This window comes from Columba livia, chromosome 2 (assembly GCF_036013475.1).
Source record: "Columba livia isolate bColLiv1 breed racing homer chromosome 2, bColLiv1.pat.W.v2, whole genome shotgun sequence".
Classification (NCBI taxonomy): Eukaryota; Metazoa; Chordata; class Aves; order Columbiformes; family Columbidae; genus Columba; species Columba livia.
The window spans coordinates 152,937,873-152,965,323 of NC_088603.1; the positions used below are offsets into that span (position 1 = coordinate 152,937,873).

The 27,451-nt window shown below is 37.8% G+C and overlaps 1 protein-coding gene across 2 annotated transcripts in view; it reads right to left on the reverse strand.

Moving 5' to 3' along the window:
- Positions 1-27,451, reverse strand: part of ADCY8 (adenylate cyclase 8) — a 129,568-nt gene that overhangs the window by 58,746 nt on the left and 43,371 nt on the right. For both annotated transcript variants that reach the window (XM_021298860.2, XM_065054417.1), the window contains exons 3-5: positions 18,427-18,557; positions 15,695-15,806; positions 4,474-4,601 (exon numbers count right to left, since the gene is read on the reverse strand). In XM_021298860.2, coding sequence (XP_021154535.2) covers positions 4,474-4,601; positions 15,695-15,806; positions 18,427-18,557 — 371 coding nt within the window. The remainder of the gene's footprint in view (positions 1-4,473; positions 4,602-15,694; positions 15,807-18,426; positions 18,558-27,451) is intronic.

Below are 27,451 nucleotides of genomic sequence, written 5' to 3' on the forward strand. Positions count from 1 at the left end.
TTATTGCTGACACTCATTTAACTTGGATGATAACCACTAAAATGAGACATTATCATCAGATGACTAAACATTCCACTAGCATCTAATTTCTATCAACTGCCACTGTAGACAGACATTAATACAATAAAATACAGAAAGTTACACTGTATGTGAAAAGATATGAGAAACAGCTGAATAAATGAACCCTTGCAAAGATATTTTTCTTTTTATTTTAATTTGCATTTCTAACTGCAGATAAAGACAGTTTACAGAAAGATGGGTTTTGCAAGACAATCAGAGCCCAGATTCTTACTCGTACACAAATGTGATGGGGCAAAGTTCCTTGCTTTAGAGTAAATATCAGGCTTCATGGAACCTTCCTATGGCTGAAAGTTGTATTTCAATTGTACTCAATGGTTGCTGAGTCTGCTATGTGGAAAATTAACTCCATCTCTGTCAGACTCATTTTAGAGGGCAAAGTAAAAGAAGACAGAGTGGAATTACAAGAATAACTTTACTTTTATAAGATTTGTAACAAGACACAGTGATGACAAAAATCACTACAGAGAAAATAATGATCTTGGATTGTTTTGTTGCATTCTGAACAGTTCCTTACATCTGCAAAGAGATGAGCAGAGCAGCAAGACTCAAGTCTAGATCCTTGGTGTATGAGCTCAACATCAAGTTGTAGAGGCCTAGTTAATAATAAATTAACACTTTATGAATATGAGCTGTATTAAAACACTCAGAAGTCCCTTGTGAGTCAATCTGTCCATGTAGATTCATTTTATGTTTTGTGTAATGAATAGATTTGATGTTCTTGTTCAATTCCTGCTGACCATGCAGTCATCAAGAAGATTAGAGGGAAAAGCTAGTAATGGTACCCTGAGATGGCAGATTTTGGGGCAACACCTCACCAGAATCATTGGTACTGATCTTTGCAACATTACCAACTACCTGTTGTTGATAGAGAGAACATGAATCTTGCAGGACCTGGGTAGGAAATCTGTTCTACCTAATTTAAAGTTCTTTATACAATAATTACTTAAAGAGCTTAAGCCAGTATAAGAATCAGGGGGTGTAAATGTAACTAGATTGCTCTCCATTATTTAGGTGCCTAAATCCCAATTATAGGTGGGATGTTGTAACATAAATACTATTTTATATTTTAATGTCTGATGCTTAAACTATGCTAAGCACTAGAGCTAAAATATAGCTAAGATTTAAAAGCTAAGATATAGCTTTGTAGGAGGGAGAAGAAAAAACTGTTTACATAGGTTTTATAAGTAGTGAAATTTCTGAAAGTTTGTAAACATCCTCTGATTTGCAAGAAGGTTTTGAGTGCATCTATATAACTGTGAAGTCTAAGACTGTGAAGTCTAAATGATGGCTTCATGTATCTTGATTCATCTCCCTATTATTTTGGAAACACAAAATTATTATTTTGTGAAATGTTAAGATGAAGGTAAAAAAATGTTATAATCATCAAAATATCATTTTGATCTGGTTTTACATCTGGTGAATATTGCAGTGACCAATATAGTAGAAACTCAGTTTTCTAAAGAAGTGGATTTTTTTGGTGTTTGTTTTTGTTTTATTTTTTTTTTCTCCTCATTTTAATTGTGAGAGATATCTACTAATTTAAGTTCTAATTAACAGACTGTAGATAACTTCAAATTCTCGCAGAAATGTGGAGTGAAATGTAATCAACAGAATGGCCTTCTATGAGGCATGACTGGCTGGGTAAATAAGGGAACAGCAACGGATGGTATCTACCTTGACTTCAGCAAGGCTCTTGGCACTGTCTCTCATAACATCCTCATAGGTAAGCTCAGGAAATGTGGGTTAGATGAGTGGACAGCGAGATGGATTGAGAACTGGCTGGATGGAAGAATTCAGAGGGATGTGATCAACAGCACAGAGTCCAGTTGGAGGCCTGTAGCTACTGGTGTTCCTCACGGGTCAGTACTGGGTCCAGTTTTATTCAACCTATTTGTCAGTAACTTGGATGAAGGAACAGAGTGGACCTTCAGCAAGTTTCCTGATGATACAAAACTGGAAGGAGTGGCTGACACACCAGAAGGCTGTGCTGCCATTCAGCGTGGTCTGGACAGGCTGGAGAGTTGGACGGGGAGGGACATAAGTTCAACAAAGGCAAGTGTAGGGTCCTGCACCTGGGGAGGAACAACCCCACGTACCAGTACAGGTTTGGGGCTGACCTGCTGGAAAGCAGCACTGCAAAGAAGGACCTGGGAGTCCTGGTGGACAAAAAGTTAACCATGAGTCAACAATGTCCCTGTGGCCAAGAAGACCAATGGTGTCTTGGGGTGCATTTGGAAGAGTGTGACCAGCAGGTCGAGGAGGTTGTTCCTCCCTCTCTACTCTGCCCTCATGAGGCCGCATGTTGAGTTCTGGGCTCCTCAGTTTGAGAATGACAAGAAACTACTAGGAGAGTCCAGCAGAGATCTACAAAGATGATTATGGGACAGTTTCTTATGAGGAGACACTGAGAGAGCTGGGTCTGTTCAGCCTGGAGAAGAGAAGGCTGAGAGGGAATCTTATTTATGCTCATAAATATCTGAAGAGTGGGTGTCAAGAAGATGGGGCTAGACTCTTTTCAGTGCTGTCCAATGACAGGATAAGGAACTATGGGCACAAACTGAAATACAAGAAGTTCAAGCTGAATATGAGGAGAAACCTCTTTATTTTGGGGGCGACAGAGCCCTGGAACAGGCTGCCCAGAGAGGCTGTGGAGTCTCCTTCTCTGGAGACAATCAAAACCAGCCTGGACACATTCCTGTGTGATCTGCTCTGGTGAACCTGCTTTAGCAGGTGGGTTGGACTAGATATTTTCCAGAGGTCTTTTCCAACCCCAACCATTCTGTGGTTCTGTGATTCTGTGATCAGTAATACCGCATGGAAGAACTGATCCTCCCTGCAAACTCTGTGAGCGCACATCAAGATAAGTAACATAAGGCTCCTATAGTCTGAACAGAAAAGCCTGGAGAAAACGTCATGCTCACTGAATGGCCAGAAATTCAGATACTGGGATTATCAAATAAATTGGAGGTGGTCTGAACTGAATTAGCCTGGGATGACCAAAGTTCTAATGGATTTTAATTTCACAGTTCCCACAAAATATAACTGTCACTTAAGATGGTAAAACCACGGTACTATTTCTACTGGATTACCACCTTTGAGACCCAGTTTATAAAAAGGCACTGGGGTGTTAGAGATTTCACATGTGTAACGAGATTCAGATAAATATACTATCTTAGAAGAAAAAAGACTTACAATGGGTTCACTGCAGATTATATTACCAAGCAAATGCAAATGATTTGATGTATGTCTCCAAGAATTTGTAACAATGCTGGTAGCTTTTTTCATCTGTGTATGTTCTCTAATTCATGTTTCACTTTCACTGTGGGGATTCCAGAAGCAAAATATTGATTAATTTTTGCAAGATTTAGTCTGCGATAATTGAATCCAACCTTCTTAGGGATCATTGTCGCATAATCATTATTCAGTTACATTTTCCATTAATTAATTTTTGTCAAATTCTTTCTCTATTAAGATGCAGTAATGCAGCTGCAGTACACATTAACTGTCTGATCTAGGTAATGAGAGACACTCAGATTAAAGGAGGAAAGCAGTCTGGAAAAGAAGCAGACAAAGAGATGATTGGACAGCAAAACATCCATGGAAAGAGGAGAGTGCTTCCATTAAACAACACTGTTTTAGGGAAGACAGGAACAGAAGAAGGATTTGGAGAAAGGGTACAGAGCAACATTGATACAGAGGATAAAAAGATGGAGAAAACCTCTTTTGAAGAATTAGACATTGGCCACTGTTACAGTAAATCAGTGGATAAGCTCTATACATGGACTGCTGAAACATTGTTATTATTAATCCTGATTGCATCAAATTACAATAATCTATCAGCAAAACAACTATATTTACATCATATGAACACATCCTTTAATTAAAACATTTAAGCAACAATCTAATTTAACAAGGAAAATTTACTCATCTGGCAAACCTTAGTGCTTATGAGTTTGTGAGGTAGTTTCCAAGCTAAAGTATTGACACATATGTTTATTTAGTGTTCATATTGTCGTGTTTTTTGGGTTTTTTTAATTATTATTAATGGGATTATAGGAAGCAATTCAGTATCCTTCTCCTCAGCCTCCTCTTTAAAATGACAACAGTACAAATTGAGAGCTGTTAAGAGCTGCGAAACCTGTCACTCGTAATGCACACACAGCTATTGTTTTACATGCTCTGAAGCAGCACAGGTTAATAAAATGCATTTACTATCTGTTCCCATGCATCACGTGGATGGAAAAAATCCTGCCCTTTTCACAGCAATAATCCCGAGGTCTCTGAACCACCGTAGGAATTACTTGTCTAGTAATAGCATTCTGAGATAAGAAGTTCAGGACACAGTCAGAAACAATGAAACAAGAAGAAGAAGGGGGAAAAAAAAGGCATTACCTGATAGTTTTGATCATGCTGAGCCCCATTTCAACACAGCAGTGTGCATGGTCCTCACGAGGTTCTGGAAGCCCTGACACACAGTAGTAACAGTCCCCCAGGATCTTTATTCTGAGACAATGATGTTCCTATATGTAAAAGTACCAAAGAGGAAGAAAATATTTGCAGTTTTGTTTTCATAATTTTAAGATGAATGTTAAAGTCATTAAAAAAGGACTAAAAAAGAAAAATAAAAGTTTTGTGCTGGGTGTTTCCTGCTTGTGATTAGCACAATCTTGATTTATTTCACTTTTTCAATAAAGTACATTTACATTTTCAGTAAAAGAAAATATATAGTGATTTTCGTATTATGTTAGTCAGAGTTGTTCTTGCTGATGGTGAGAAAGGTTTTGTCAGAGTTAGTCTGGAAGCTAGGCCAAGGATTCAGAAACACCAGCTGAGATAATGAATAACTCATTTTAGACTATATTGCTCCAGGGCATTCTTTCTGTCCCCTTTTTACACTGGAAAGAAATTAAAAACCTCTTCCCTCCCACTGATAATTCCTTCCCACCTAAAGTTTCCACTGCCACACTCAAGCATTTCCAACAGCTATGGGAGCTGATCAAGTATCTGCATGCCAAGGATATCAAAGAAGGTGCCTTTTATTAGGCTTGCACTGTGCGGAAATTTCATTTATTTGACATCCAGCTAGAGACATCCTTTAGCCTATGAGAAAATACTGAATTTAATTTCTTAAATACATATTAGCAATATCGTTATAGATTGACACAGCATATCACTCTGCGACTGGATCATTATTTTGGAAGATTCATTTCTGTTGAGCAGAAGTGCCCGAGTTACTGAAACTTTTGCAGTTCCCAGGTAAGCAAAACAAATCAGCCCGAGATTAGCTGTAAACTTGACCTATGTATTTTGCTGGCTTGGCCCTCACAAGAGACAATCAGTGCACAGGCATAGAGACCATAATAATTTGAGGACAGAGCTGCAAGTGTCTTTGGGCAAAAGGTATTACAAGTTGAGTCATGGAAGCATTTTTATGGTGGAGAATCATTGAAATAATAAGTACAGTGTTAACACCTAATCAGCAAAGGCTGTGATGGCAGAACATTAAAAGGAAGACCAGTCACTACTGGAGGACAGGATAAAGATTTGCAAAACCAGTTCAGTAGATGGCTGAAAAATTTGGCCTATGGTATTTATCTCAGCTTTTCTCTTTCTCTCTGGCAACCTGTGATGGAGGCTGTACTAATTAAGGGAGCAAGGATACACTGAACCCACTGGGGAAGAGAAAACTCTAAGTAGGACATAGGAACAAATGTGAACACTGACTGTGCCTCAGGAATTGAGTACTGGCCAAATGAATGGGACTCTAGCTTACTGTTCAAGATTTTGCCTAGGAAGACGGAAGCTTTGTAGTCAACCTCAGACAAGTCCTTACAAATCCCAGAGTGGCAAAGGGAACCTACACACTTGTACCCAAAGCTTTTGCAGTAGTCAAGTGAAGTTTTAAGCATGCCAGTGAGGGAAAAATCTGCTCTGGGCACAGGGCCAAAGTAAGCTGATTCACCCTGAAATCTTCTTAAACCATCAGCAGGAGCTGACTGTGTTTGAAGCTTTGACTAAGTCTTCAGCTAATACCATTGCTGGCTCTCAATGCCTCGTTGCCCAAGTTTCACAAGGAAATTCTAGACTAAAGTCAGGCTTCCAAAATGTCTAAATTAATATGTAACTCTCCACATTCCTTGTCCCTTTCTCTTCAACCCCCCTGCAGACCCGCAGAAGTGAACATCAGGTATTTTTCATACTGTTGCAAATGAAATAGTACATCCTAAAATCTACCAAAATATTAGTTTTTGACATGCTTCCTCCTCAACTGAAAGAATTAGAGATTTTATTTTGCCATACTTTCCATCTACTTTTTTTTTTTTGTAGATTTTCCATCTTTTAATGGGCTTCCTTAAGCTTCTCTTTGTGTTCCCTGGTTAGACAAAAGGCAGAGATAAAGGTACTATAAAACAGACTCTGAAGTTCTTTGGCTTTTCTAATAGCGTCATTCAATTGATTCATATTCTAATTGCCAAAGTAAAAGGAGAATTTGCAATGCCATATTGGTCTGAGGTGGAGTAAAGCAAAAGGCAGAACTTTAACTCCATTCAGACTCACTACAAATACACCACAACTGAAAATCTCATAGTAAAATACAGGAAAAAAGGGAAAACCAGTCAATTTACAGGAAAGGAAGAAAGGGAAGGGAAGGGAAGGGAAGGGAAGGGAAGGGAAGGGAAGGGAAGGGAAGGGAAGGGAAGGGAAGGGAAGGGAAGGGAAGGGAAGGGAAGGGAAGGGAAGGGAAGGGAAGGGAAGGGAAGGGAAGGGAAGGGAAGGGAAGGAAAGGAAAGGAAAGGAAAGGAAAGGAAAGGAAAGGAAAGGAAAGGAAAGGAAAGGAAAGGAAAGGAAAGGAAAGGAAAGGAAAGGAAAGGAAAGGAAAGGAAAGGGAAAAGAAAGGAAGAAACATGCCTCAAGTAGTATTTTATTATCATATTTTCATATTATATTTTCATATCATATTATCATATTTTAGTACTATAATTTACTTTTTACGTTTATCAAGTGGTCTTGCACCTGTCATTACCTTCCTATCTGACGATGTGAGAATCCCCTATTAAGTGAGCATCTAATTCAGCACAGTTACAGAACGTAGTCTGCAAAAGAAAACAACCTCAGCTGTTTAGTTCTTAATGATTCATTTATACTGGCTGAAGTGCTGATTCCATTAAAGTCAGATGAGACCTCTGTCACCTGGCTGCATGTCTGATCTTTTGCTGAAAATCAGAACAAAGCAGACCACTTCAAAAAGATGTGATTTTGATAATAATAAGAAGGAAGGATCTTAATGCATAACAAGAGCTGCTAATGAGGGTTCAATGTAAGCAAACCTGTGTGTCTGTGTGTGTGACACAGGAAATCCTTTCAGTTGCACAGGAATTTGTACTTTTTCTTGTCATGATACATCATCTTTACACTCATTTCCCAAAGCTCAGTAAGTCATCTATAGGGTGAGATATCCAAGTGGAGATAACTATATATAGGTGTCCATATGTCAGTCAAGGTTGCCATTACAAAGGAAAGCCAGGTAACACAGTCAGTGAAGCTGAGGGACTGATTCAGCTCACAGACAGAGCAGCTGGCTGGGATTCAGTTCAGTTCTCAACACAAAAAATCTTACAGTGCGTTGGTAAGACCGCTGAGTACATGAGGCACCCATGCAGGACTAATAGACACGACATAAGGTATAATGTGTGTCCCTCTGGAATGGTGCAAGGACCGGGCAGGGTGTCTCTATTAGCACCAGAAGCCACAGGGAGCATTTCAATAACTCCGCATCTTCTTTATTTTTCCTCTTAGTCAAATAATTATGACTGTTAAACATGGACTGTATCACAGTCTGACTATATTGCCCTTAGCCTTCTATTCTTCCCTTATTATTCCCATCATACCTATTTCAAAAGTAAACTGTGAATTTCTCATCACTGTAAAAGTTTCAGCTAGAAGAAGATGATTCGACAACTGCCTGAAAGGACAGAGGACTAATGGTATTTGCCTTTGGCAGAGGAGGGTTGTGTGGGCTCCTGAGATTCCCTCTGATAACTGTAGTTTAATCACATCTACAGTTTAGACTAGGTGCTTTGTCAGGCTGTTTTTATTAGTACGTTAAGGTTAGATTCATAGCTAATGTGGGCAGCCATGCTGTAGTTGTAAATAGGAGATGGAGTTTTGTAAGGGCTTACCTATTTCTCAGTGGTATAAAATGGTAAAAATAGCAGTCAAGATTTTCCTCACACTCTAGAGCTCAAGCCCACTTCGTAAAACCATCTCGCCACAATGATATATAACAGGTGCAAGTTGATGTTAAATGAAAATGAATGAAAAATATAAACATGCATGAAGAAACTGTAAAATAAGTAAATTATTTAAATAATATAAAATAGCCATAGAGGAATTTTGATGCAGCAGGTAGTACACTACAGTGTTAAATCCTTACACTGTCATGAGGCTGTTATGATTGCCTGTTTATTTTATTAATTCATCTTCTCATAAGCAATTCCAGAAGTTGTCCTTGGGCATGTGAATGAGAGCTGATATTATACAGACATTCATATCAGTATCCATCACCCTCACATCCCTCCCCATACTTACTCATTAATGACATTTACTGAAGGTATCAATTAATTTCTCAGCATGTCACAAATAGGAGCTTTTTTTTTCTCTTTATTTGCAGCTTCTCATTTGCTACAAGTGAAAGATTAAGGGGCCTGATTCTACCTAGATCAATTTAAATCAGTAGAAATTTTGCCTGGGGATATTGAGCAAACTCAAACACTCAGTTATTACTAATAATAATTCTAGATTAATTCAGTAGCAGTTGATTAAAAATCTTTTTCCAAATCACCTTAATCCAGAGCAAAAGAAAATATGCAGATTTTTCATAAATAATTACCTTATACGTGTGAATTATTTATATTTAAGCCTATTAAATACACTCAGTGACTGGAAAGGAAGCTGAAGAAATGAGTTGCTGAAATATCAAGTTACTGAAAGACACAGTCAGAAATTTCATTAGTGTTTGTTATTTCCTTGGCTTAAATTTATGACAAAAGGAAAAAAAAAAAGCAACTGCGTGTTAGAAATTATGCCACTTTTTCAATTCTGCCTGTGGTGAATTGATCACTTCACCTGTTTTTGAAGGGAATCCCATAGGCCAGTGAACAGCCCACAGAAAAGTCCACACTTACAATTTTTATGATTTTATGCTAAAAATTTAGAACACTGTGGATGAGAAATTACTGGGGCTGAACTGCAGAACAAAGAGATCATAGACATAAATCTCCTTTTAAAAGGCAGCCAGAGCAGGGGGTGGCACAGACTTGGCCTTTGTGTACAATAGCTCAGTTCCTGAAACACTTGCCAAAGGTATAGGAAACTCAGATAAAAGGCTTTTCCCAGCATGAGTGAGGTCTAGGCCAAAGCTCTTAATCAGCAGGCTGTTTTGGGGTTTTGGCTGGAGAGAGATGCATCCAAATTCCTCTTATTGCAGCTCTGTTGCTTTGGAAAACAGAGCTGGGACCTTGACAGTGCCAGTTGAAGGGACGTTCTCAAGTCTGGTGATAGGGGCAGAAAGCAGGATGCGATTTGGGTCACAGTTGCAAGGACTGCTTCTGTTTTTTATACACAGAAAGGGAAAATGTGGCAATATTTCATTCTCTGCCTGGGCCAAGTAATACTTAAATATAACCCCATATTAAATTGTTTTTATTTAGTTTAACAGATCACATAAGGAATGCTTTCTTCTTTCTAGAATAGCTATAACAGGGTGGTTAGGACTTCTCCAGGCTGAAATAAAAGATGAGTTTGAGGCCTCCCATGTTGCAGAAGGAACTGAGGCACCTTCTTGCCTGAGTTTTCTAGGTATATTATATCAACACTTGTGCTCCTTGACATTCTGTGGAAGAAAAACAGCTGTGGCTGTTGTGTGTGGTGAACAACCGTCCTCACCAGCTGCTGTTAAATAGTAGATTATGCCATAAGTGTTTTTAGTGTTTTTAGGCACAGAAATCCCTGTTAGAAAGATTCAAGGTGTGTTATTTTCCTGCTAAGGCAGGAGCAGTTCTGCATGGAAATTCTGCCCCTTAGGAATTTCTAGGACTGCATATACATAAAACATGAGGTAGACATTTCTCAAGAATATACTTGTGAAGCTAAATCTCATTCAAATTCCAATTTAGGCCATAAAGTTTTTTTGTTTTGTTTTGTTCGTTTGTTTGTTTTTCCTTAGGTTTGGATTTACATAACTCTTGGTTCCTAAATCACTGAGAAATTCTGAATCTGAAATTTAATTTAATCTCTCATTTTCATCTGGCATTTTTCATAAAATGCCTGCAGACTATCACTTCTAAAAGTATTTTGTGGACTGGGCTTTTATTTGACTGTGGAGGTCTTTTGATGTTTTACTGGGCTCTTCAGTAACTGAAATATTAATACTATAACTTTAGTAAGAACATTTTTTAACAGTGTTGTTTATTCACTAATACTAGGCAATTAATTATTGACACTGATGAGGAGGGAAAACAGCCTAGAATTAAACACTGCAAAAAGAGCATTCACTTCCTCACATTACTATAAGTTTGTACAATGTCCTTAGAATTAACTAAATATCACATATGCACACTTATAATCCAGTTAAGTCTGCTTCTTAACACAGTACCTCAAGCATATACTTATGAATAAATTCTCACCTTTATTTACTGGCATGTATGTTTAAGCAAAGAGGGTTTTTTAGGGAGCCTCTAGAGTCCTGTGGCTTATGTTCTTGAAGATTACTTCACAAAAGAACAAAGCACTGCTGGCTCAGAGGTTAAATGTGGCAGGGCACAACAAAACACTGCAACAAGAGTGTATTTACTGAGGAGACAAAACAGCCTTTAACACGCTCTTCTTGCAGGTGCAGGTAATGTACTGGGGCAATACCATGACGTGTTTTTGTGAAGCTTTCTAGTTAGGCTGGTTTCCATCCCTGGAAATGCTGGTCACAACTAAGACTGGCAATAAATACACCGTTAGAGGAATTTCTGGCAGGTTGTCTGCCGTCTCCCAAGAAAGAAGTTAACCAAGGTTGCAGAAAGAGACCACCTCTCTTAGAAAATAAAAAATAAAAAAAATTAGACACTTCTTTAATTGTTGAAAGCAACCTGTGATTCACATTACAAAAATGACTCTCTTGCAAACACCAGGCTAGTGACAGAAAGAGAAAAAAACACTCATATTAAAGCATGAATTTTCCATTCATTGAGTAAGAAGCACTAGTATTCTGGTTATCACATGAGAGCTGATGAGACTGTAAAGAGGTGAAGTGTCTTACAGGCCAGCCATTGTGTTCTTACATTAAAACTACGGATTTTAATCTTTCAGAGAAGATTTCTGTGCATCAGTGCATCACATTAAAGATGGGCCCAGACTCAAACCTAGGGCTCCCTGTGTGTTCATCTTTGTGTGTGTGTCTAAATTAAAATGTTGTGGTTTGGTTTCACCTTTAGGTCTCAGTGATGCAGGACTACATTTCAGCTGCTGTTGCGACAAACCTTACAGATGTCTGCTCCTCTCGTTTTACTCTTTCCTCTTTGTCATATCTGAAACTGAATCTACACACAGTGTTGGTACATTTAGAAATAAAACAAACAATTTGAATCATAGTGTCGGCTGACATCTAGTACTGCTGAGAAGGCAGGGGAGAACGAACAACAAAAATAACTATTATTTCATCAAATCAGGACCTTTTTTAGGGTTAAGTATCTTATCAAATGCCATCTTATTTCCCTTCTCTCCTCAAAATTTTTGCAAAAAGAAAATATTAGTATCAATTTCTGTTTAGGCCTTTCAGTAGATTGATATATAAGGAAATATTTTTTTTTATTCTTCCTTTCCTCTTATTACTTTTATATTTAGTAAGTATCAGTCTTTCACAAATATCAAGAGTGATTAGAAAGGGGATGTATCCGTATATAACATAATATTTCTTATATGAAATATGGAACTGAGTTCTAATTTTTATTCAGAGTGTTCTGTGGTAATGATACCGATATTATGGAATTTTCTGTTATTAATTATATGCATCAACATATGCCATAATACTTGAAGAAACCAACTGAAGATTCAGAAAAACCCCCGAGCTCTTGTTGCTTCTGCATTGCACAAGAAAAAGGAAAGCTGAATACGAGAAACAAGAAACTAAGCTAGATTACATTATTTAGTATGTTGTGCCGTAGTGTCTTCTTTAATATTATATGATTTATATAAGAAGATAGATCAGATCAAACAATCCTTTATATGAGATTATACAATAGTATTTTATGTAGAAGTAAATAGGGATTTATAAGGGTTTTCCTTAAAAACTAAAGAAACTGCCTCAAGCTTTCTGCAGTTGACCTCTGATGATAATTCTTAGCAAAACCCAAGAGTTTGAGCAACAGTGTCTATTTTAAAGAGTTATGATGACTCTAGTTAAGCTGATTAAGAACTAGATAAGTGATAGATCTGGAATCTAGATGTGGATGTGTAATCCTCATTAGTGGAAGATCCCTCTAGGGAGGTTTCAAAAGGGCCACTTTCCAAAAAGACTGTCAAGGACTTACAGGCAATTATGAATCCATTGCTAATAACATTTGCAGAAGGAATAAGACTGAACAAAACAATATGTTTCAGTACAATAATGTCTTCACTGTACATTCAGAAACATGTGATCAAGGAAAGAGGGTACAGGAGGAACAGTGATGATCTGTCTCTACCACACTAGTTGGGGTTGGTCCAGAAAGTCTGCTTTCAGTGCTAGTACCTATGTCTTTAAAGAAATTCTGTAAAATGTGAGGGGTCCAAAATAATTTTACAAAGAAAAAAGCTTTACAATGTGCTTGATCTATTTCTTTTATTAAGAGCAAACCTGAAAAGTGGCTTGATCAAAGCACACAAATCTATTCCTGGAGAAAATCAGTGGCTACAAGGTAGCTCTCTTGTCTGGGAAAAATAGGTCACAGCAGGAATCAAGGGACGTAATTCAAAGTCAGAAAGAATCAAATGAGAATCAAGCCATGCCGAATTAACAGTGAGAATGCTAAGGCACTGGAGTACACTCCCATGATACACAAGTATTTCTCCATATCTTGGAAACTTCAGGTGAAAATGGGGCATTTTTCCAAAAGAGAAACCTTTACCAGGTGTGAAAGCTTCACACAGTATCAGCTGGGTATGTTGATGGCTCCATGTAAACCACAAGTCCTTAAAATTCTGGTCAGTGTCCACTTCCAAAATTTCCCGAAGGCAAACATTAAGTCCAACACAGGATTTAGACCCTTATATTTTGGGCAACTGGTCCCTTCTTGGGTTAGACAGAAACACCAAAAGCCAAGTAGAGCTCCTGTTCCTCTGTAGGGCTGTTGGGCATCTCTATCATCAGAACATCAGGCAGGTGTCATGACATCCAAGTATCAGAAGCCAAAACCAAGGAACACAATCAAAATGCCTTTCTTTGTAATTAATTCTAATTAGTCATAGTTAAATGACTCTAATATTTGTTGTCTAATCTGTTCAATTTCTTTGGTGATTCTTCCCTGCATCTTCCACCTTTCAGTGGATTGTTTTAAACAACTGGATTAGTCTAGTCAACGATGTGTGGAAGATAAAAGCAAATTCACAGACTAGGAAAGAAGATGCACAAAAGAGCCTGAAGTCTTGAGTTTAGTGACTGGAACATTCACCTGAGGGGTGACTGTCCTGATGATGAAGTTTTGCGTGCAGAGTTCTTTCATCTCAAACTCTGAAAATTTCTGAGTAAGAAATTAACTTCTTGGCTATGTTAGATAAACTGGCATATTTGTTACTGTTTCTTTAAAATAAATGCACCTACATTTTTGGGATATCCACTCCTATGTGCGCACATTCAGTGTTCTTCACGAAGATTTTTCAGTTTAGGACTGTGACAGAAGGATTTCTAGAGTACGACATGTGTGACAAATCACAGAGAAGGGGGAAACTCCTGGGCCTTTAAAGATGTAAAATTTTCAGTTCCTATAAAATATTAAAACCAAGCAGGGAGTTTTTTTCAGGGTAAAGTGGCAAGTGAGAGGAAATTCTCTGGATTACACTTTTAGATGTAAATGCCTTCTTTGTTTTTAACTCCTTTATTGGATCTAGTAATTCTATACAAAATATCTATTGGTTAAATATAGTTTATTGAATGTCAAAAATATGCTTAATTTTCATGAAAAAAATAATCTCTTCTACCAAGAATGTTAGGAAAAACTGAAATGTAAAGCAAGGCTATAATTTACACTGTGTACATATTCTGCCTAAAATACTTCTGTGACATTCATACATTTAATTTGGTTTAAAATATGTACCTTCAGTTCGGGTAGTTATTTTAGTCAAGATATACAGCAGCAAACATTACTCCTATAAGCTTTCTAAAAGGCAGGACTGAGGTAATTTCTTTCACCCTGCTTGCTTGTTAATGTAGATCAGAGTTAATGGGATTATTTTGTTTGAGAAACAAATATTGTAGGTTGACCTTATTGCATTTACCAATTTACCAGTGTCCGGGCAATGGCATACAGGTTATGGCATCACTTTGTACATGAGAAATCACATTGATATTTGAGATAAAAATAGCTGACTCCAAAGAGCTTTGAATAATTACAGAAGTCTTGCCTGTCTTGACTTGAATTTACAAGCTGAGAAGACACCAAGAGTTTTACTGATGCTTGTGTCATATTTGCACAAATACTCCATAGCCCTGCATAAAAATGCATAAAAATCAGTGAGGGATGCAGATTTGTACATCAGAGCAAGTCACTATAGGCTCTTTTTATAGTAAATAGAGAGCAAAGTCAATGACATTCAGACTGTAATTCCTGTTTTCCCATAGTAGGTGCCTACATTCGGTTGTATAAATTATAAGCTAAACTCCATTAAATGTACTTCAATGCCTACACGAGCAACTTTATTAGCCAGCTCAAGTGTTGACAGCTAAAGATAGTCACATAAAATGAAACTTTGGCCAAAGAAGAGAAGAAAATGTAAGCCTAGTAAAACTGATCATATGTTCTGCTTGTATTTCTGTGCTTTGCTCTTCTTCTAAGCACTACTAATCAAGTAGCAAATAATTTGCCTAAGGTAACAAATTCCCCAGCAGTTTTTAATTAATTTTGTTGCTGAGTTAAATAGAATCCAATCCAAAGATTGCAAACCAACCATTGCAATGACTGTGGTGACTGTTTAGAAGTCCTTTCAATGAACAGGTCTTTTAACCTTCCTCAGTTCTTAAAATAAAAGTATAAATAAAACTATAGTCTTTAAAAAAAAATCATTATCCAGCAAGGACCAGAACTACAAAACTTCCTTAGAAACTGTGGTATGTGATCTGTTTTCATGCCATTCTTGGTCTAGCACTGCAGAAACATGAAGTTGGAATGACTATCTGAGCTTTCACTGGCTATTGGAAGCCATCCTTTTTGAAAAAAACTTGTCAGTGTCTTCCAACCTCTATATCTGTATAGATGCCCAATGGGGAAAATCTGGATGAATATTGCTCAAAGTAATCATAAGATATTTCCCGAAGCTCAAAAGTACAGAGTTGACTTCATATCTTTTTGCAAATTAATTGTGTTTAACTCACATGTGCTAGTCGATCAAATCTGGCAAAGAGTTCATTCAGCATTCGGACCAGTTCCTGGGCTGACAGAGTTGTGGAGAGGTTGGTGAATCCTTTAACATCTGCAAAAAGAATACTAAAAAAAAAAAATAAGATGTATTAATATTGAAGCCTATTTCCTTTGCTGACTGAATATGTTAATTTACCTTATAGTAATTTGCTACTGAAGGATCATTTTGAAGTCATGCTACCTTAGGGCTACACTTCTGGAGATTCTAGTGTACTGAATACAAATATCGAAGGAACCAAAGAAATACCACCAAGTATGAGAAAGGGTTTTGTGAAAAATATATGTTATGTAATTTTGGATTTTCAAATCATTCAGGAAGATATAGTTAAGCCTTAATAAGTGCAGTTGTCGTCATTTATCAGTGAGAAGATGGAAGCGTTGTGCACCCATAATATAGAGGGCTGCATAAACAGATAGATTTGGCACTCAGCTGTCTGTTATAGCATCTGACAGTACTCTTTGAGGATGGGTTTATATATAGCTGTTGTTTACAGTGGGTTTGACCTCAGTGATTTCAATTTTTAGTGCTATTTCAGGCTTTACTTAACTATGTGCCATACAAGATCCAAATCCTAAGACAACAGATTCATGACAGTCTTGATATATACCAGGCTCAGGCCAGCTTTATTGCATCTAACTTTAGGGACTTGACAGAAGTACCTGAGCTAGACATACAATACTCTCTATTTAAGTTATGGATCTTTGTTTGGACAATACCTTGTTCTTTCCATTGACTTCACAGGGAGTGCAGTGTGCTTAAACTTTGAATTTAGGTGCATCAGACTGGGTGTCTGAAGTTATGGTAGGATCTTAATCAAACAAACTAGTTGCAAACAGAGCTCTAATTGATTTTTCAGCAGCCAGTGAATTTTATAGCTATGCAAGTTTGGCTGTTCATTATGCCCACAACGAGCACATGTGAATATAGAGAAACACACACACACACACAAGTAAAGCACATGTTGTGCAAGCTACCATCTTGACTAACAGCTCAGTACTTAGCAGATGAAGAAAGGAAAGCATCGTCTACTTTAAAATTTAGTAACATTCAAAAAGACACATATTGTGCTGGCACAGACTGGAAATAGTCCAAATGAACCTCATTAACACTTCACAGTCAACTAATAACTGGTGTTACAATCTGAATAGCTGAAGATCTTTTATTTGTGTTGAATGAGATCATTATTTGACAACGTCCAAGAATCATCAAAGTAACCGATAATAAGTATAGTAATGATGAGGTGCTCATTGCAGGGAGGTTGGACTAGATGACCTTTAAAGGTCCTTTCTAAGCCAAACCATTCTATGATTCTATGACAATAAAATATGAGCAATGATAATTCAACTCATTTTCAAAAGTGTGGCCTGGTAAGAGTATGGGTGAGGATAAAGTAAGAGTCTCATAAACTGGGTAAGATTTTTACTAGTGAGAAAAAACCAAAATTGGAATGCAAAGCACCAAACTACCTGAAAATAAATTAATATTAATGATAGCTTAACTTGACAGAAATATGATTTCAAATGACTAATTTCTACAGTTTTCATTATCGAAGCAACAAAAAACCCTAACAATACTAATTTTAGGGATTCATATTCAATCGGTTTAGGCAGTGTTCAGTGCTCAACACTTAGGAAAAAATAGGGTGAAATGCAGTTTTGAAAAGATCTGGTCCCTAGCATTTGTACTCCAAAGCACAGAGAATTTTAATTATAAATCTCTTTAAAGTTTTTACCCCTGACTAAACCCCTTTTCTATTTAACCAGAAGGGCCATCTTCTCCCTATTTCGATTCTTCCACAGCAACACTTAATCTGAGAATTAAAAAGAGTAATGGAAGACTTTTTAATCTAGTGCAATTCAAACTTTTTGTGAGGGTCCTTGATACCTTTCAACAAATTTAATAAGGCTACAGGAGAAACAGATAATCAATTTGCTCTTTTGCAGAAGTTCAAATGATGTTTCTCAAACTTGTCCAGACAAATTTATATTTGGGTTTCATCAAAAGGCAAAAGACATGTTTTCCTAGCAAACCATGTCTCATCATATCCAAGGATGCTTGTCATTTGTTAGTCATTTGTCCTTGTGGTTTGTGACAAACTTATGTAAAATTTTATTGGCTTAGCTAAATATTCTGATGATCAGGAACCACAATAAAATCAGAGATTCTGTAACATCATGGAGGACTTATTAGCATGAGTAGCAGCTCGTAGGATAACTATCACCTTCCCACTGACTAATTTCAAGAGAGATAAACTTTAGATAGAGGAATAAAAAAGGAAATGGAATTAGGAAAATTATAACAAGGATGATTGAATGAAAATGGCTACTAAACAGAGAAGCCACATGACATGTCCATGTCTTTGCAGATTGTTGTGGCAGAATATGTGTTCACATGCAGACAGGGCTCCCCTTTCTATGCAACCCTGACCACTTAAATAAAGTGAAAAAATATATAAATGGTCCAGCCCCCAGTGTTCAGTTCAAATGGGTCTTGCCATGGCAAAGACATCCAGTCATCCTGATGAGTAAAGAAGCCACTAAAGTGCTTATCTGCTCAGCACTTAAACAGGGGTATGCTAATTTTCTAATTTATGAATGGATAAAGCAACAGAAGGGAAACTCTCAAACAAAAGACACTTCACAGCATCTGAGACATTAAACGTTAAAGAGAAGCTCCTCCACTCACCTGACATTCTCATAACGATGAATGTAGATCTTATGAAACTGATGTTGCAAATGTTCGCCTTCTACGGTGCTCATATCATTGATCATTTCCAGGACTACAAACCGTGGTAAGACAGAAAGCACCAGCCGTTCCTGAAATGAAGAGGAAACCAAAGTGTCAGTATGAGTCTGAATTAGTCCTTCACAGGAAACGGATTGAGCGCTGCCCTATTTAGGGATCTGTATAACTGGCAGTTTAAGATGTGACCATCCCCTCTGAAATATCTAGCTCAGACCACTTGTGATAACTCACATTATCAACTTGAGTCCAGAATATGGACCCTTCTCTCTTCCCTTCCTAGACATTCTTACTTCTAATGCTTTAAGCTTACTTGTTGATTATTTAAAGATCCATCCTACTTATTGCCTCTGTTACAAGCTTCTGTCTAAAGTTGACTTATGAACATACCAAGAACTGCATTTCAAGCAATGGTCACTTGATTAACAGATAGAGGTCAGAGGAATTTTAAAATCCTCTACAGCAAGTAGAATCAGATTTTAATTGTTGCTTATCTCTCAGAAATTACATACTGTGTGTTAGCGCTCATAAACTGTATAATTATTAATAAAGCTGGAGAATAAATCAAGCAAAAAATGCGCAAAGGAACCTGACTTCACTTAGTGAAAAAGATAGCATTTAGATGAAGCACTTCAATATCACAAACTGTTGAGATGACTCTGACATTCCCCAGTCACTTTAAAATGTAGTTCCTGTTAACTATTGTGATGATATTAACATACAAAATAGTCCATGGCTACATCTTTCCCAGCTTGAAAATCATGTAAGCTTGAAAACTCTATATGTAATCTCAGAAATAAGCATTGTATGATTCCAGGATGACTCATTTGTCTTGTGGCCCACTTCACCTCTTTTTTGAAGATCCCCCCAGGACAAACTGTGGGCTGAGCTGTTCTGCTGACCCAGAGCTGGCTGTTCTTTTTCCCAAAGGCCTTGTATGACCTCCCTGTCCCATAATGGATTACTCTGTTTGTGTCATACAGTAAGGACTGTACAACAGCAAATACCAAAACAGTCCATGGAATATATAGCCTTCTCCTATGTCTAAAAGCATGTGGAAGTGGGGAGAATGGGTTGCCCTGCAGATGACAGCCCGCTCCTGGCCATCTTTTAGGCCCTAAGGAAGCAGATATGTTTTCACTCGTTCACTGTATGGACATTCATGGCAGAGTGCCTGTTGAGAAAGAATAAACCAATTCATTGGGATATTTGTATAGGTTGATGTGGACAGTTGGTTACTGGTGGTGGTAGGAATTTCCATTGCAAGTGTCCTTGTGTCAGTGTCTTTAGCTAGGTCAGCAGAGACTTCTCACATGACTGTTCTGCTCAGTTCTTATAGCCTGGCTGGCCCATGATCATGTGTGACAATCCCAGTCCTACATAATTTACCACTGTTTGTATATTTTGGCCACATACTAAGCATTTCTTAAATATTTAAGCTACTTACAAAAGACTAGTTCCTAGACAATTTCTGCAAGGACAGTTTCTGTTGGGTATTTAAAGAAATCACCTAGCAAAGGTCCTGGATGGGGCACTCCACCCAGAATATTGGTTAGCACACTTAAACATAAATGGAACTAGACAGAGCAGAAGGTGAATCTGGGAGTTTCTAGAACTGACCAAAATTCCCAGCTCCTATAAGGGTCCATCAGTGTTTAATTGTGGAGGTTAAGTCAACCTCCTGCTTTCACACTGGTTTCAGGTTAGTTCATTGTATCCAAATAGCCTGTTATCTCATTTATACAGAGTACTAACCAAGAAGCTGCTGGATCACACAGAGAACTGGCAACGTAAGTCTAATATGTGAGCAAACACACACCCCTCAGGTGTTAGGTCACAATTATGAAAATCAATTATTTAGTTATACTTGCAATTCGAGTTCCTTAGCTGTGTTACACAGTTCTACTGAGAAGGGTTTACTCTTCTGATCACGTGTAATAGTTCCAGTCATGTGAAGTCAGCTTAGGCTCATCCTTTGCTACTGGAGGAAGGTGCAAGAACTCCCTGAGCGGACATTTGCAGATTGTACATCCAGGACTGAGGGCTAGCATGTCTCTTGACTGACTGATGTAGGTAAGGAAGAATACAAATTAATTTAAATAAAGCTATTCAAGCTGACCCTCTCTACTAGGAAGAATGGAGAACACATTCAGCATTTCTAATTAGATTTGTCTGTGTCTCAGCAACATTCAAGCTGAATAAACATCTGAAACAAATTGATGTGACATACATGCACATGTTTATTAATAAGGTATGTTATTAATGTACATTACTAGAGTATTAATGTATATTAGTTTATTATTAGTGTGTACACACAGTACATCAATGTATATTTGTGTTCATACACATATAGTGCTAGTGTATAAGTATATATATATATATATATATATATATATATGTACAAAAAACTGCCGTTTTCCAGACCCTGTCATAGTATAAAGACTAACAGCATTCAAGTAGAGCCAGGCAAGCCCTTGAAAGTTTATTGAATTCTTTCATGAATGCCCTAGATCATTCCCTGAGAGATTTTACAGTGTCCTCATTTCAGTGGCTCATCATTTTGACAGCTTTGGCAGATTTTGCTAGTATTCCACCCAAATCTGTTTCTCTGAAAATTAAGCTTTCTTTTTATCCTTTCAAAGTGGGTATGGATAATCATTGCTTGCCACCTTCTCTGTAACAATATTTCTGTACTGAAATACTGTTATTGTGTCCTCTTGCCCTCAGCCTTTCTTTTCTAGATTAAGTAGATTTGTCCAGTATTGGAATATATCACTCCAAATCACTCTGAGGCAAAGCTGGCAGTTTTTCACTGAACTGGCTTCAAATTATTAACCATCTTGTGCTTTACAGGATTGCAAAGAGTGAAATCTTCTTGAACTAAAGAAGAGAATGCCATTTCTGTAAGCTACTTATCACCAAATTTCAGTTTACATTTTGGGGAATAGGATAGGTCTAGGGAAAGTCAGATGTGAACTTCCAAATCAGGCACATATGAAGACTGTAAAGAGCTGGAAGACACCAATGAAGAAAGTCGTCCCAGGCAATGCCGATGGAGGAAATACAGTGCAGTGTGCATCTCTTCTTGTAATTTCGAAAGACTTTAGTGACACTACCATGGTGAAATCACTTATAAACTGCCAAGTCATACAGGGGCAGAAGTGGTTCCAGACCAACTCTTCTTTTTCATACTTAGGAAAGGCAGCTATTTCCATAAACCCTTTCTCCATCTCCTTCACCCCACCCATCACACTTTAAGAAAGGCCCTTTGCAAGTTTGGGAACTGAGATCAGTGTTGAACCCAGACATGAATTGGCATCAAAAAGATATCAAGAAATCAGTTTCAGAAAAGAAAATGTCCAAAGGTTTCAAAATCTCTTCAAAATCCAAAAATATGAATGTGGAATAAAATAAGTAATTAAATATAAAGTCCTATAAATATTTGATAAGAAAAAACATGAGTCCTGGAAATAGATTTATAAGTTTTAAGATGTTCAGATATTTTAATAGATTGCAGCTTTTTTAAAGCTAAGTCTTACTCAAGCTTTAAAACTGTACGGAAACAAATGTTTCATTACCACTGCTGTCAATAAATTCTTAACTAAGCTCAATTCCAGAGGAGCCCTGGTACAGGACAAAACCCATATTATAAAATCTGATTACTAGTAGGAAGTTATCACAAACATGGTAAGTAGATGTGTTTTGTTCATGACAGTTGCTGGGCAGGCTTGATACAATCTTTACATTAATCTCTGATTTTTTCTGTGGTTGTCTTTTTTTGGTCAGCTGAACCACCCTGATCTTACTTTGTGTAATGTTCCAGACAGGAAGCTGAAAAGTTTATTTCGTCATCAATGCTTTGCAATGGTCACTCTCTTTGATTCATATTGTCTTAACTTGGTCTGAAGATCTTAACTTATACATCATTTGCATTTCCTATGCATATTTCTCAGTTATTCATTACATCAGGAGCTGTCTTTTTCTCTGTACCTCACCTCTCAGACCTTACAAAAGTTTTGGTCTCCTAAAGGTCTGTTTTGGTTCACTATCTGGAGAAATATGAGGATAAAAGTCAATTTTAGGTTTGTTTATACGAATATGGTTAATTCTTGTATCAGCTATAAGGAGAGCACTATCCCTGTGGAGTACCATAGAGTAAATACAAGTAAAAATGCACTCTACGGGCAATACAATGCTTCTTGGCACTGAAATCCTAAATCTTACAAAAGGGAAGGCTTTTGATTCAGGTTGTCCTATCACCAAAATGGTATCTTTTAACAGATTTCTTTCTGGCTGCAGTTGCTTACTCTCATGGTTGTTTTAGCACACTTCAGTGAGATATTTAAGGATGAAGACTGTACCACTTTTCCTAAGTGCCAAAGTGTGTAGCACCCAGGAGTCCTGGCTTCAGTTCCTCTCTGATCTATCAGTTTTCTTGTGGAAGATTAAACATGTTATGCACACTTTCAATGGGATTTGATGCCAGAATGATTAGACGCTGTGGATGAACTATAGCTATTAATGAAACTTCTGAAAAAATGAATGAGCCTCTCCCAGTATTTGTAGGAAGCAAGATAGCTTTTCACATAACTTTTACAGTGAAAATCATAAATAATTCCTACTCTGAGCAGCCTTAGCAGTTGGTAAACAATCCTCAGCTACAATGAAAATGCATTGTGGATAGACACTTTCATTAGTCTAGATGGCAGCCCCAGCTGAGGTGAACTGTACATTTACTTAAGAATGCAAAACACATTCTGTTAACAGCTTCTGCTGGTGTGGCAGTGGGCAACACTGCACCCTGAGACGGCAGCTTTCTCCTGGGCTCCTGCCTGCTAACAGGGAAGATGACAGACTAGAGACTCTACTAATCTTTAATCCACCTTGTCCACAAACATTTACTAAAGCAAGGGCTGCCTTCATGAGGGGAGAAAAAAAATGCTGCAAGGCAGTGACAGCTGACACAGAGAAGGCAGTGAGATATCATACAGCAAACTCATCCTTTATTCTGGTGAAAAAAAATATCTCACACCTTCCATTTCCCCATACGTGGTGTACTAATTTTAGCACGTTTACATTGTCCTGACTTTCTTCCACCCTTCCCACCTGGGAATCCTCTTATCCTCCCTTCTTCTTCTGATGTGTAAATGCTGGATGTGGGGTTTGTGGTAACAAGAAGAAAAACAGTCTCTCAGGAGGTCTTTTCCACTCCTGAAAACCCAAGTTATCACAGGAATGTCTATCCCCAAGGTAGCTCCACTCTCAAACAAATGTCCCATGGCATCATAAAATGGCATGTTTGGTAACGGATGGTGATTGATATTCCAGGAACCGGAAATATATCTGATATTTGATGTCCTTCAGCCTCCTATAACTGAAGGCACTTAGGTTATATATTCTCTTATTCCTTCACTATTAAGATACATTTCTCAATATGACTGTATAATAAATCCACTCTTTGAATTAAGGAGATCAGTCTTTCAGGGAGCCATATGATTAAAGTGTTCGATGAGAGCCTGTGAAGATACTTTCACAATAGCACAAAACCTTTTCACTTTAAAAAGAAATATGTTATTTCCTACCTTATCCTTGTAGCAGATAAATAGGAAGACAAATTCAACAAGAAAAGAAGATAAAAGAAGGAAAGCAAACATGAATCTTGGTTATTATTAAGCTGCTTATGAAATATATGATAAGAGAAGATAAAAAGTGTCATTTCTTCAAAGATATGTGGCTAAAATTAAGAAAGTACTTTTTTTTTTTTTACAACAGGAAAATCTCACTTTCCTTGTTTGCATTCTCTTAAGAAGGTATCAAGCAATGGCTCTAGAACATTTATTTAAAAAAAAAAAAATAGTCCACTTGGCACATGTTCATTAAGCCGTGAAAAATGTCCCCAGCACATTTGACGTCTTAACCTTCATGCTACTCATTTAGGTAAGGCAAATGTTCTTGACTGCACATTAGATCTGGCACTGACCTGTAAAAACAGAGGTTAATTAGTACGTCTCTGCTGCAGTCCTCCTCTATTATTACTGCAGCATGTGAAGAGATCTCGTCGGGATCACTATTGAAAGCATATATACAGTTCATGTCACTTCTCTGTATTATGTACGTCGTACTGCGGAGCAAGACTACAAGGAAAAGAATGTCTAAGTGTGTATGTGTGTCTGTCTATATATAATTTTATAGGGTAGTTCAGCCACTGGTCAGTTCTCTGGTACTGAAATATTCAAAGAACAGAAAATTCTTCCCTCTATGTGCATCAGCTGCCTTTTTCTGTTCCAAGCTGCTCTTACTCTGCCAGACTGACAAGGTAGTAAGGATGCTGAACCAGGTCATTTCCACAAACTGGGCACTGAGAGATGGACTCTGATATAGAATGTGTCTGTCCTTTTCCTACAGCTGATGTTAATGTTCTATGGACCAGGATACATCCCGCTTGACAGGCCTTTCACATCACTTTGCTTCAATCCAGCAGTTAAGAAAGTCCCCTTTATATAAAGATCCTTCCTACATAACTTCCCTTTAAACTATAAACTATTATTCCTATTTCACAGATTTAGGTACTTTGTCACATAAGAACAGTGCAAATGTGGGAAGGTCATGTGCAAAAGAGCAGTATCAGATCACAGAGAAAAAATTGCAAATTTTTAATAGTCTTCTGTACCTCACTATTCGTATGACTAGAGTCCTCACATTTCTAGCCATACTCTCCTAGAAGGTATTTTCAGAGGGAGACGGGAAGACATGAGAAAAAAATCATTACCTTTTCAGAGAAAGGCCTAATAAGGAAGTGTCATGAGCTCTAAGGTGAAGGAAACTACATTATCCAGCTTTGTTGAAAGCTTGCTGGTTGAGCAATTGGCTAAGCGGAGACAATTCAAAGCTGAGCAGCAGTAGTGATAAGTGGTTTGAAAAGAAACAGAGATATATTTGTTCAAGAGAAAGTCTGTAGAACAAAGAAGATAGTAACAAAAGTATTTGTAAAAGAGCTGATGATCTATTCTCCTATTAACCATCCTTGACATGAACCAGCCCTAGTCTTTAAAATGTAACAGTCACATTTTAGAGTAAATAAATGAAAAAAAGAACCTTTAACCCAAAGAATACCCAAGTAAAAGAATAGTAGAAATCACTAAATGTCACAAACTGATGGTAGAATTCAGATCTGGATTCAGACACCTGATTTTGGCAGCTACAGTGCAGGTATGCCTGAGCTTCTATTTCATCCAGGGAGTCTGGAGAGGCACTCAACAGATCAAATCTAAATGACTACTTTGGTGTCACTACAAGTCTCTTCAGGCTCCATTGTCTGTTTGGACTAGATCTCAGCTGACTGTAGCAGAACCTCAGAGGTTATAAGAGCATGTACTCACCCAGTTTAGGTGCTGTCTAAATATGTAGCTGACTACTACCCAATCTACTCCTTCAGGAAAATGTAGGAACCGTGCAATAAATCCTGCAGTAATAATGCAAATTAACTTCATGCGTCACATATGTCTGTTTGAAGTCCCAAGACTGTACCATTGATACTTTCTCTAATGCCCATTTCTTGTTTTATGCAGCTGCAATAGTCATTCTTTGTTGAACAGCTTCCCTGTGGTCTCCATGAACTGATCCCTTGTGTCCCTCATACTGAAATCAGGAGGAATCAACAGTGCTTACAGCTGCATGAATGTAGCTAAGCACAGTGATGGAAAAGTGGGACGTGTCCCTGATGAGTAAGTAACAACCTTTGGAACATTTTTTTGTGAAGAGTCAATTAACCAGTGCACGAGGTCCCAGTCTTGTGAATAAAAACTGAACTGAAGACCTTTGCACTGGTCCTGATCAAAGAAAACAAAACACCACAAGCACAAAACATCATCAAACAACCTGGGGCCTGCAGGAGGTTGCCAGTAGGAAGGTCAAATTCACCAAGGTTTCCCTGCAGACCATGTGAGGCATCATCCCTACAAGGTCTGCTGTCTGCATAAGCTCCCTGCACCGTCTCCCCTTAGTTTGTACATGGCAAACGACAAAATGCTGCCTGTACTGCCCCAGGATTTTCCTTTGTTTCTCAACCTGTTTATCAGGGTTGACTTTCCTGTGGGGTGAAAAGCCCCCTCTTGAATGACGCTTCAATTCAGGTTTTGTTTTCCTCATCTACACATACTTTCAGATGGGTGAACTCACACCCTAATCCTAACCCTAAACCTATACCTTATGTGAGGAAGTCTTTGAATTGGGGAATAAATTGGATATGACTGTTCCCAAGATGCTTCTGCAGAACTGAAGTAGACATCCCCCAGAAAGGTTTATCCTGGCAGGGACTCTAGAGAAACTGCTCCACACTTCCCATCTTGTTTTTTAAGAATCATTTTGCCAGAACCATCAAGCTTGGTTTTAACAACATGACCAATTACTATGATAGAGGCTTTATTGTCTTAAGCACTGAACTTAAGGAGGCTGAGAAAAAGGCTGTTCAGGGCAGAGATTTTAGCCTTTCCAGGACTCATGAGCTTGTTGCATTTCAGGGAAGTAGAAAAAATGGTTTTGTTTTCTACTGAAAAAGTTACAATGCTCCGAATAGTTGTAATTATTGTAGATGCCACTCTAGAAAATGGCAATTAGCACTTCTCATTATGATGAACAGCTCTAAAGATAAATTCATTCATTCTTACTTAGTGCACAATGGACAGTATATTTGCAGCTGTTTTTTCTTGTGCATTATTGAGGCAGTGGCAAGTAATTAAAAACATGGAAGGAACTGCAATATCTAATACATTCAGACTCGTGGGGTTATGAGTTCGCTGTATGCTTTTACTACTTGCTGCTGTAATATGTGATACAAGCTATATCATCTTTCTTCCATTTGAATTCAGGCAATTACCATTCCAATTCATCCCATCCTTGGCTGCATGTTCTATTTAGGCATCTGCTGTTCTCAAAGAGAAACAAGGCCATATCACACAGGAGGTTTTGG